This window comes from Pyrgilauda ruficollis, unplaced genomic scaffold, assembly GCF_017590135.1.
Source record: "Pyrgilauda ruficollis isolate IOZ18807 unplaced genomic scaffold, ASM1759013v1 scaffold340, whole genome shotgun sequence".
Lineage (NCBI taxonomy): Eukaryota > Metazoa > Chordata > Aves > Passeriformes > Passeridae > Pyrgilauda > Pyrgilauda ruficollis.
Genome location: NW_024524823.1, coordinates 27,960 through 39,371, shown reverse-complemented (window position 1 = coordinate 39,371; position 11,412 = coordinate 27,960). Strand labels below are relative to the sequence as shown.

Genomic DNA, 11,412 nt, shown 5'->3' with positions numbered 1-11,412 from the left:
TCATTGGAAAGCTGATCCACTGATGGATCAATCTATTTCTTGCAGGACATGAAGGAGATATACAAAATAAGCCAAAAAAGGGCATTTTTTAGGAATGAGTGTCTCCTTATTTTTGGAAGCCATGCTCTGAATCCACCTGAATCCTGGCTGTCAGACCCTCCGCGCTGGAAGCAACCCCTTCCTCCAGCCCCCTCCCCAGGAAATCTCCCAGCTCCTCTCTCCAGAGTGATTTTCCCCCACTTCCCAACACCTTTAGTACACAAAACCCTCCCAAATACTTTTTCCCTCTCCTAGAAACTTTCCCGCTGACCCACCACCGGCAACGCAGCTGTGCCCTCTCTGCGGCACACCAACCGAGGCACCGCCCGCCCCTCTCCCGCTACCCCACGGCCCCTCTTGAGTCACAAACAAAGAAGAAAAACCCTCGTGGGCTGCGATTCGCCCCGTGCCGCGAACCCCGACGTCACGGGCGCACGGCTATAGATGGAGCTCGGGAGCCCGGCGCAGCCCCCCGAGCTGCGGGATGATGGCGGCGGGGGGGGACGCGGCGGCGGCGGCGCTGCCGATGGCTCAGAGCACCGGACCGGGCTCCGTGTAACGGGAGAGGGCCCTGAGCCACGCATCGCGGGTGTTTTCTCCCCGCGGGAGCCCCCTCTGCGACCCCCGCCCCAAATCGCCTGGGAGCGCACCGAGGAACGATGAAAAAAAATAATTCTGCGAAAAGGGTGAGTGGAGAATTGGGGTTTTTTTTTTGTTTTTTTTTTTCTTGCCGGGGGTGAGGTAGGGTGAGGGAGGCTCGTGGAGGTTTTGGGGAAGGGGGGGGTTGTCTCGCCGGGGCCGGGTGTTCGCTTCGCCTCTGCTCCCCCCGCAGAAAGCGCACAGACCCCCAGGGAGATCCAAAGAGACCCAAACCCTGCTCCCGGCGCCGCTGCTGCCCCTGCCCCTCCTGCCTCCCGCAGCCGCCACACACACTGGGTGATGTAGGCAGGCAGTTTTCATCTTGGAACACAAGGAAACGATAAAATCCGGAGGCACCATCAATCCGTCGCTCTTTGCCGTGTTGTGTGCTGCACCCAGCGATCCGCTCATCGCTGCCTACCGAGACACCTCTGATACAAACCACCCAGAAGATTTCACCTCTTGGATTAATTGCTCATTTTAAAAAAAAAGCTCCAAAATGCGATTTTCACCGCGGAATAAAACCCCAGCTGGTTTAAATTCCGCCCATCCCCCTCCTGTTCCCCTTTCCATGGGTAAATGCCCGTTGGATGAGGCGATAGAGACGCCGGCCTGGCTTATATAACCACGGAGGGAACCCTGCCCGCTCCTCGCAGCGTCCTCCCGATGCTGCTGCTGTCGCTTCGTGACAAAAATCCCCGTGGAGTGACCCAGGGAAAAGGACTCGGTCCCGGCGTCGGCGGAGAGAGGGGCCGGAGGGAGGGGGAGACAAAAGTTGGGCAAAGAGAGAAAGGGGGGGAGAAAAGGAGTGTAAAACCAAGAATAATCGCGTTTTCGCCCATTTTCTTCCCTCTCGCTTTGTGTTAGGGGAACCAGGATGGAAACCAGCAACCTGTGCAACCGGAGAAGGTCGGCTGGGTGCGGAAATTTTGCGGGAAAGGCATTTTTAGGGAAATCTGGAAAAACCGTTATGTGGTTCTGAAGGGAGATCAGCTTTACATCTCGGAGAAGGAGGTAGGATCGGTTTCAGTTTCCTTTCCCATCCCCCCCGTTCCTCTCTTTGCATATGAAAGGCGCAGCCCCGGCCCTGCCCAGCGCCCCTCCAGCGCCAGCCGGGCCCGGGAGGTTCCTCGGGGGCTTCTTGTCCCCGGGCTGGCGCCGGCGGGACCCTGCCGGGGTCGGGGTCGGCTCTGACAGCGATTCTCCCAGGCAAATCTGCTGGGAGACATTTTCCCGGCGTGGAGACACGAAAGGATTCACTTAGAGAGAGTTAAGCCCTCAAAGCTCTTCCCGCCGCGGCGACAGCAATGCCGGCTCCTTTCTGTGCCTGTCCTCCGTCCTTGAGCCCAGCACTGCCTTGTTCTCACCCGCTCGCTCTCTGGTTGGAAATAACTCCACTCTCCCGACCGCAATCGAGCCGTTTACAAGTCGATCTCTTGCATTTTTCACCCCGGATGCACATCCTGGTGTAACACGTGCCCCCCTCCGCTGCCCCTCGTCTCCTTGCTGGGCTTTGGGGTTTAACGTGCTGTTGACATTGGAGGTAATCGGATGTGACTTGTCAGGCTGAGCCAGCACCTGGCTGTCCTTGCACGGCCCCCTCCTGTGCTTTTTGTCTCCATAAATCCATCAGGGAGAACTCCCCAGGCCAGAGCCTTCCTCCCTCCCATCCCCTGTGACATGCCAGAGCTGCAGGGTGGTGCTCACAGCAGGCATGGGGGCTGCTCCAACTCAGGGGATTTGGGATAAAATCCTGGTCTCTCTGGGTTTCCCCCCTCATGGCCTGGCTCTGTCAGCACCTGGAGAGAGGAAGGGATAATTTGATTTAAGGCTAGTTGAGCCATAGACATGGCACAGGCAGAGGGTCAGGGCTTGTTAAAACAGAGAAATGGCCTAAAAAAATTGGACTGAGTGCCCAGGTCGTGCTGAGCTGCTTGCTGGCATTCCAGAGCTTGCTCCATCAACCTCCTGGCTGCTCCAGAGCCAGAGGGAAACACAGGAACAGGCAATAGATATCCAGGTAGCTACAGATCAAATCCAGGTGTGCTGGGATGAGGCTGGAGGAGCCTGCTCTGAACAAGAAGCTCTTGTGTTTGTGTTTCATAGGGGAAAACCTCACAGCTGGGCCTGAGGAGGCCCCCGGGCTCCACGTGCGTGTGAGGGACCATAAATAACCTGCAGCAGGCACTGCTGAGGCTTTATATGGAAGAATGTGTGGCCAGCAGAGATGACATCTGCTGCTGGTGGGTGCTAAGGTGACTCTGTGCTGGCCACGGAGGTGACACGTGCTGCTGGTGTGCGCTGAGAGGTGACTCTGCCATCCTGGGGGGTCTCATTTTGGGGAATCCCTCGGGGTTCCTGGGGGTGTCCCAAGACTTCCAGCTCACAGGCTCTCAGGTGTGGTGCAGGTTTGATGCACTTGGCAGAGGCAGGAGCCCTCCCAGGCCCCAGGGAAGGCCCATGTGTGGCTCCAGGCTCTGCTCCCAGAGCTCCTGCTGTTTCCTGGCAGCTCATCTGGGGCTCAGCAGCTGCTCCAGAGGTGGTTCTGCAGGTGAAGCCACATTCCCGGCCCTCCCCACCACCTCGGAGCAGAAAGGGTTAAATCCCAAGGCTCCTGGAAGCTCCTCGGCTCTGCCATGCGCTCGTTAAATGAATTCAAACCAGACATTTATTTACTTTTGCCTGAATTTCTCCATCTGGGAAGCAGGGCAATGAATCCCATCTCCCCAGAGCACACGGGGACAGGGAATTGCCTGTTCCACACCAGGATCCCTTGGGAATTACGTTGGCTAGGGGCAGGTGTTGATGAACTGCCCAGAGCTCAGCATGGGCTGAGGTCTGGAATGGGGAGATTTCCAAAATTCAGACTAACAAAATCCAATCAATATCCACGCTGATTCCTCCTGGGAATCTGTGTGCTTTTCCAGTTGTGTGTCTGGGCTTGCAGGTCAGAGACCAGCCCTGATGATTCTGTTTTGGTCAGGAGAATTTGGGAATGCCTGATAGGAGCCTGGGCTTCTCCCTGGCAGAGCCGAGTCTGTAAGGAGAGGAAATGTAGTTTTTCAGCCCAGCTGATGGAAAATGCTAACAGGGTGTTTGAGTGCTGCCCTTTGAGAGCTGTGGGACTTGTCTGACACCTCCCAAAATGGGAGCTTGAGGCTGTGGCCGTGCTCACTCCGCTCCCCCAAGGCTGCTGAACTCCGTGAACTCACACCAAAACCCTTGGGTTATTCAGCGTTTGGTCATCAGCCAAAACCAGCTCTGTAGAGATGAGCTGCAGCGAGCTGAGCTGTGCTGAGCACACCACCACCTTCTTAACTCACTCTTGCATTCTTTCCCCTCGGTCCCTCCCCCTCCCGGCACATTTCTGGGAATTGTTCCCTGTTCCTGGCCCAGCTTTGTCCCTGCCTGAGCCGGGGAGCAGCGGCCGAGCTGACACAGCCGGGCTCGGCACTTCCTCGCAGGAAGCCGGGGGCTGCCAGACAGCCCGAGCCCGGCTGTGTCAGCTCGGGGGATGAGGAAACGCTTCTCTTGAGCATTCGCTTGTTTGCTACCAAAGGCATCGGCTCAATTAGCACAAGAGCACTCGAGGAGGTGCTGCTCCTCGGTTCCAGCTCGGCACAGCCGGCGAGGGGGCTGGGGGTGTGTTTGCATACTCGGTTCTCTAATGCTCCATGGGGAGTTTGCCGTCGGTGAGCGCCGCTGAATACAGCACAGTGGGATTTTGGGGAAGAAATTCCTCCCTGTGAGGGTGGGGAGGTCCTGGCATGGGTTGTCCAGAGAAGCTGTGGCTGTCCCATCACTGGAAGTGTGCAAGGCCAGGTTGGATGGGGCTTGGAGCAGTCTGGGCTGGTGGAAGGTGTCCCTGCCATGAATTAGACGAGCTTTAATGTCCCTCCAAAACCATGTCATAATTCAGTGATTCTGAGGAACCTGTGTGCCTGGTAGCCTTGGTGGTGACTCTTTGGGGAAGGGATTGAAGCAGCCACGTCCTGCCACCATCCCCTGGTCAGCTAAGGGCAGCGACCTGGCCATGACAAGGACTGGACAGTGCCAGTGTGCATCCCTGTCCCAGTGACAGCCTGGCTTCGGCCAGGTCTGCAGGCAGCTCTGTCCCCTGCTGAAGCAGAGCTTCTCAGCTGGAGGAACTGAAACTTTGGTCGTAGCCTGCAAGGGGAACTGTCTGTCCCAAAACTGCCCATGTTTGGGTATTTGGCTGTACAGAGAGTCTGGAGGTTTCTGGTTACATCCTGAGCAACACTGTGACCCCCCCCGAGTGTCCCATGGGTGCCTTACACTGAGTGTCTTGTGATTTTCTGTACCTTCCGCATTTTTCTGTGTCCCACTGCAGCAGGGAACTGCTCAAATCATCACCAAAAATCCCAGACTGGGGTGACTGAGCACCTGCCCTGCCCCTCTGTGCATGGTTTGGTCCCAAAACACAGCCCTGAGCCGGGTCCAGGAGATTCTGAGCCACTGCAGGTCACAGCTTGATGAGGAAATGCAAACTCTCATCAGTGAGACACCCAAGGGCAGTTAATTAACCAGGTCAGAGACCCTCCCACTGCCAGTGCTCTGCCACCAGCCTTCCTATGGCAGCAGACCTTTGGAAGCACAAACAGCTGTGACCCTCTGGAGAAGGGATTTGGGTGCCATGGCTGGTGTTGTGACCCATTACATGCCCACAGCCCCCCACATCTCAGGGCACAGGGAGTGCTGGGTGCCCCTGGGGCCAGCCTGGGCGGGCAGCAGCTGCGGGGGAAGGAGGGGAAGGAGTGCAAGGAATGCAGCTCCTCTCCTCGGATCCCAGCAGCGTCAGCCTTGGCACAGGCACTGACACCCCGAGCAGAGCAGGGGCAGCTGCCAGGGGTGTGGGGCTGTGTGATCCCATAGCTGCAGAGAAATGTTCCCTGCTGTAGGGATGGGGGATGCTTCTGATTCCTTTTCCATGCCTCAGTTTCTCTTCCCTCACCTAGCCACAGGTAGGAGGCAGGTGGAACTGCAGGGCAAGGTTGTTTTGCCTGCCTCAGATGGGTATAACTCAGCAATGCCAGCAGACAGCCAGGGCAGCCCCTGCTGGGATTGATTCACCTTAATCCTTCCAATCCTGAGCTCCCCACAGGGCACAGAGAGCAGGACCTGCCTGCTGGTGAGGCTCTGACATCCCTCAATTCTTAAGCCCTTGGCAGCTGTGGGGAAGGAAAGACTTGCTGGAAACTTCCCAGCAGGGAATGGTTTTGCCAAAATCAACCACCAGCCTCTTGCTTCATCCCTTCCTACTGAGAACTGATACCAGAGGCTGCTTCATCCTGGGGCCTGCCTGGGTCTGGGAAACATCCAGCCAAATCCTCTTTGGAGAAGCCTGGAAGGTTTGATTTGGACAGCCCCTATCTCATTGAGAACATAGAGGAGGTGACACCGTGCAGGTTTGTCACCCACCTGTGACTGACACGGTGACTGGGATTTCAGCTCTGTTGCCCACATGGCTCCTCAGGGGCTGGTTTTGTCCTGTTTTCACAGAGAATGGGCAGCATTACTGTCCTCAGCCTCTCCTACCTCCGAGGCTGCTCTGTGCTGCCTCTCATGCCACCACCTCCCTCCTTTTGGCCTCAGGAGCTTCCCACAAAGGACAAAAGAGCTGGCAAGTGCCTCTGGAGTTGCCTTTCACCTTCCTGTCCAGTTTCTCTTTCTGCACACTGGATGCTCTGTTACATGAGCATGAGAGGGGGCTCAGGTGGCCATGCCCCTAGCGAGACACCCACTGTTCTTCCTGTGCCCCCTTGGCATTTCTGTGCCACCACAGCCACCTACTCCAGGCTGCTGCTGCCCCTCTTCCCCCAGGAATGCCAGCGTGGATGTTGTTTATTCCCAGTTTTAAGCATTTGATAAGGGGTCACACACAGGAGCAGGATCCCCTGAGCTGTCCCAGTGCAGTGTCAGAGCCCTGGTGTCATTCAGAGGTGTTTAAAGGACGAGCTGCACCTGCAGGGTGTTTGTCTGAACCAAAGGCACCTGCTCTGTCCTGCAGCCTCCCGGGGACACTCCTGCAGGCAGGAGGTTCAGTTCCAGCTGTGTGAGCTCTGAGGAGGAAAGGGAGGGCTGGGGAAGCCCCAGTGACCCACATGAGCAAACATCTGGAGCAAGAGCTCTGGTCTCAGCCACAGAGCACAGCTGGGGGCTCGGAGGGGGATCAGCTTTTCCTGCTGCAAATGAGTGGGGCAGAATTCAGCTGAGATTCTTGGAAAGAGGTGGATTGTAGGATGGGAGTGGGAAGAGATCAAAGCCGATTAGCAGAGCGTGGGGAGGATGTGCAGCCAGACAGTCTCTGTTATCACACCCAGACACAGGGGATGTGTCACAAGAGGAACCAGCAGTGCCGGTGATTGTCCTGTGGATCCTGAGGACACAGTCAGGATGAAGGATAGAGGGGAGCTGTTGTCATCAGGCAGGGCCAGATGGTCAGTTTATCCATTCCATTGGGTTAGGAAGCTGGTTTAGTCACCCTCTTTGATTAAATTCTGTGGAAGAATCATAGGGAGTTCCTTCAGTGCTTCCCAAAACTGTGGAGGAAATGTATGAAATGGGGTGGAGTCCCTTCAGGAAATCCAAGGGCTCAGACCTCACCACCATCTGCCTGCCCAGCGCCCGAGTTACACACCCTGCAGCACTGCTGCAGCCTGGGATGACTGGCTGAAGTCGGATTAAGCAGATGGATGTAGATCTGAGCCTGCTGCAGTGTCTGTAATGGACATGCAAACCCTCATTCCTTGTGTTTACCATAGAGGAGCAGAGCTTCCCTGCTGTAGGAGTGGGATTGAGGATGATGCGTTATAAGAGTGATGAAGAGGAAGCTTTGCCACTTCCCCTTTGCTCCAAGTGCCTCCAAGGGACAGCACCCTCAGGGGTCAGCATCCAGACCCCTGTGTGCCCCTAGATCCCTGCCTGTCCCCCAGTGCAGCTGCAGCCTCAGTGACCCTCTGCAAGCTCCATCTTTCATCTGAGCCTCTGTGACACTGATCCATCCCATGTACCTGTTACACTTCAGAGTGTTGGGGAACAGACCTGGAAAATGGGACATTTTATAAAGTGGTCGCTCAAAAGGACTCTTTAAAGGACACTAAAAGCCTTGTGACAGCCTGGCAGCCCCTGCTCTCTGGGGGTAGAAGAGGCAGGAGTTAACCTGGCAAAGTGAGATTTTCTTGCTGTCTTTCTAAATATGCTCACTCATTCCAGAAGAGACAAGTCAAAACCCTCATGTTGAAATCCTGCTGCCTGGAGCATCAGAGTCTCTGTCTGACATCTGCAAAGCTCTAATTTTCTTGCTGTCTTGCAGGTAAAAGATGAAAAAAACGTACAGGAAATGTTTGATCTGAGTGACTACGAGAAATGTGAAGAACTCAGGAAGTCCAAAAGTAGAAGCAAAAAGAACCACAGCAAATTTACCCTTGCCCACTCCAGGCAGCCTGGAAACACGGTATGTGTGTGGAGCTTGCCCAGATGCAGCCAGCCCAAAAGCCACTGGCTCCAGGGGTGGGCAGGGATGTGGATGGTCCTGGGGGATGCAGGGAAGGGATGTAGGTGCTCCTGGGGTTTGCTGTGTGAGGAAAATAGGGCTGGAGGCTCAGCTCTGCTTTGCCTTTTCTGTAGAGGCCTCACACTGGCCAGGGCCTGTCTCTGTGTGAGTTCCAGCACTGACCTGACTTCCCTCTTTTGCAGGCACCAAATCTGATCTTCCTGGCTGTGAGTCCAGAAGAAAAAGAGTCCTGGATTAACGCCCTCAACTCTGCAATCACACGTGCTAAAAACCGGATCTTGGACGAGGTGAGTGGGATTCACCCTGTGTCAGCCTGGGTGAAGGTTTGAGGCTGCTGGGAACAGCCCTGTCCTGGGGGCACATCCACACAAAGTGTCTCCAGCAGAGCTCCTCCCGCTTCTCAAGGGGAGTGTGAAAGTCCCAGTTACACAAAGCAGCTTCTGCCAGGAAAAATAACAGTGTAGCCCCGGTTCAGCCTCCTCCTGGGGACACGGGGTGTACTCAGAATGCCAGGTGGGCTGGCAGAGGCAGGTCAGGGTGAGCATTTCCACAGTTTCCTTCAGTGGGAAGGAGAACCTGCCTGGAACAAGCTGTGCCCTCGCTCCAGGCCTGACTCTCACATTAATGTTTCATGGCAACCCTTCCTCAGCTCAGACCTGTCTCAGATCTCCCATTCACACTCAGCTTCCCACAGCACCATGGCACTGCCAGGAGGCTCTTTCCTCTCCTGGATGGCAGCACAGAGCCTGAATGAAGGAAAAACCAAGGTCAGACTGTGGGAGAGGTTTTAGAGCAGGAGACAGCACAGCAAACACCAGGAGAGATGGCTTCCAGGACAGCCTGTCACAGGAGTCTTTGCAAACAGGTTCAGCTGTCAGGAATCTGACTTGAGCAGATGTAATCCCACCACGGCACAGAGGGGAGAGACCAGGCAAACACTGGGTCGCTTCCAAGGCTGGACTCCCATACCCCATTCCCTGCCAGCCTCCTCTTGCTTACAGCTCCAGGAGTTGGGAATGGCTCCTGTTCCCTGCTCACAGCCTGTGTCACCCTGCAGGTCACCGTGGAAGAGGACAGTTTCCTTGCCCACCCGACGCGTGACAGAGCCAAGATCCAGCACTCCCGGCGCCCTCCCACGCGGGGTCACCTCATGGCTGTGGTAGGTACAACCAATCCCAGACACCTGCTGGGGTGAAATTCCCCTGGAAGCGTTTCCATTTGGAGGTGGAGTTGTTGGAGCTCCGTCCTGAACTGAAGAGTTGCCATGAGGACAGCTCGGGGTCGTCAGCTCTCATCCTCTGTTCTCGTGGATCACTGCACTGTGCAAACCTTGTGGCAAAGTCCATCCCCGGGCTCTGTCTCTGAGTGAGGGAGCATTCCCCCTCCCTCCCTGTAGTGTGTATCCGCAGTGCAGACACCCCTGGAAGCAGGGACAGCCATTCTGGTGCCAACTCAGCTCTGCTTTCTGCTCCTCCAGGCATCTACCTCAACCTCTGACGGAATGCTGACCCTCGACCTGATCCAGGAGGAAGACGCCTCTCCGGAGGATCACGGCACCTGCGAGGAGAGTTTTCGGGTGGATCTGGACAAGTCCGTGGCACACCTCACCGCGGGACGGCGCCGCTCGGATTCGGAGAACACCAAATCATCCGAGAAGGGGCGGACAGGGAGCCTCCCCCGGCAGGACGCGACCTCGTGGGACAGAGCCGGGCAGCGCAATGACTCCTTTGACAAAGGGACCATGTACACACCGCAGGTCCCCAAAAAGCTCTCACACTCAGAAAAGAATAAATGTGCCTCCATGGAAGAAATCCTGTCCCGGCGGGACTCTTCCACACACCGGGCGGTGCTGAGGAAGGGGCTGGAGGCTCAGTTTGCCTCGGCAGAGCCGGAGCAGCTGTCCCGGATACAGGAACTGGTTGCACTGAAACTGGAAAAAACTCAGGAACTGCTGACAGAGGTGAAGGGCTACGGGGAAGGCAAGAGAAAGACCAAGGACTCCAACACCAGCACCACCATCACCACCACCTCTTCTTCCTCATCATCTTCCAAGTCGGACTCTGAAAGGATCCTGCAGGAATCTGAGAGGCTGCTGGGGGAGGCTTCCTCCACCTGGAGCCAAGCCAAGAGGGTGCTGCAGGAGATCAAAGAGCTGAGGGACCTGTACAAACAGTTTGAGCTGCAGCAGTCAGACTCGAAGCCCAAACAGAGCTCACAGTTGCAGTTTAGGAAGAGCATGATGTGAAGGCAAGCCTTGGGATGGGAGGGAGGGACTGGGAAGGGCAGCCATCTGGTCTTTTTTTTAATTATTATTATTATTTACAGTGTTCAAAAGAGTGAAAAGGTGCCTGTTCTCACCCAGATTTGCTTCTCAAAGCTTGGACCCTTCCTTTCCTCCATCGCATCCCCTGATGAATCAACCCAGTGTTCCAATAAATCAGTTGCAGTTTATACCTCCTTTGTAAGAACTCCCTTTGCACTGCAGGCCCCAGCTCCTGTCATGCTCCAAGGACAGGAGCAAGTTCCTGGAAATGCCCATGTCTGCCTGGAGCATCCCATGGGGTGGAGCTGCATGAGCCCTGGTGTTGCTGCTCTCATGTCTGGGCTGTGCCCCAAATTCTCTTTCACTGGGACACTTGCTCTGTTCCCTCTCAGAAATAAATGACATTAAAAGGTCAAAAAAAGGTGTCCATCCCCAGCACTGCCTGCAAGTCCCCATCATCCAGGAACTCTCCTGAAGATGTGGGAAGTCCAGGCTGGTCTCAGACCATTGAGGCATTTGCTGGGTGTAGCTCTCAGAGCTCTGTCCTGGCACAGTCCCCTAGAAAACTTGGGGCTGGCAGCTGTTATTTTGGGGTGCACACAGAGCCCTCCAGAAGGGCAGCAGTGACAGAATTCATACCCACCCTGATCCTGAATGCTTCACAGACCCCCCTGGCCCTGAGCAGTGGGAGGTAGCAGCGATGTGTCTTCCCTTCTGTGCAACCAGAGGATCAAAGCCTTGGATTTGACAGCCCACACAGGCAGCTGGGGGGGGTTGGGCTTTTCCATTCTAATTTCTTTTTTTTTTTTTTTACCTTTTCTTTGAGCTGAAAAGTCAGGGGGTGTGTGTGGGAGCCAGACACCACAAGCCAGTGGCAGTTTTGATAGGTTTGCTTTGCTCTCTCAGGTGTCATAGTCAGCAGCAGGCTCTGCCCAAG

At 55.7% G+C, this 11,412-nt stretch overlaps 1 protein-coding gene across 3 annotated transcripts; it reads left to right on the top strand.

Moving 5' to 3' along the window:
• Positions 1-481: 481 nt before the first annotated feature.
• Positions 482-10,663, top strand: PLEKHO1 (pleckstrin homology domain containing O1). 3 transcript variants are annotated; one of them, XM_041475217.1, is made up of 7 exons: positions 1,247-1,452; positions 1,546-1,692; positions 8,012-8,152; positions 8,395-8,499; positions 9,270-9,371; positions 9,690-10,459; positions 10,538-10,663. In XM_041475217.1, exons 1-6 carry the CDS (start codon positions 1,345-1,347, stop codon positions 10,455-10,457), a joined length of 1,371 nt encoding a protein of 456 aa, XP_041331151.1. In that variant the 5' UTR covers positions 1,247-1,344; the 3' UTR covers positions 10,458-10,459; positions 10,538-10,663. The 3 variants fall into 3 exon arrangements, with proteins under 3 accessions (XP_041331152.1, XP_041331150.1, XP_041331151.1); XM_041475218.1 differs by lacking the exon at positions 1,247-1,452 and adding an exon at positions 482-725 and having other exon boundaries at positions 9,690-10,663; XM_041475216.1 differs by having other exon boundaries at positions 1,246-1,452; positions 9,690-10,663.
• Positions 10,664-11,412: the final 749 nt, after the last annotated feature.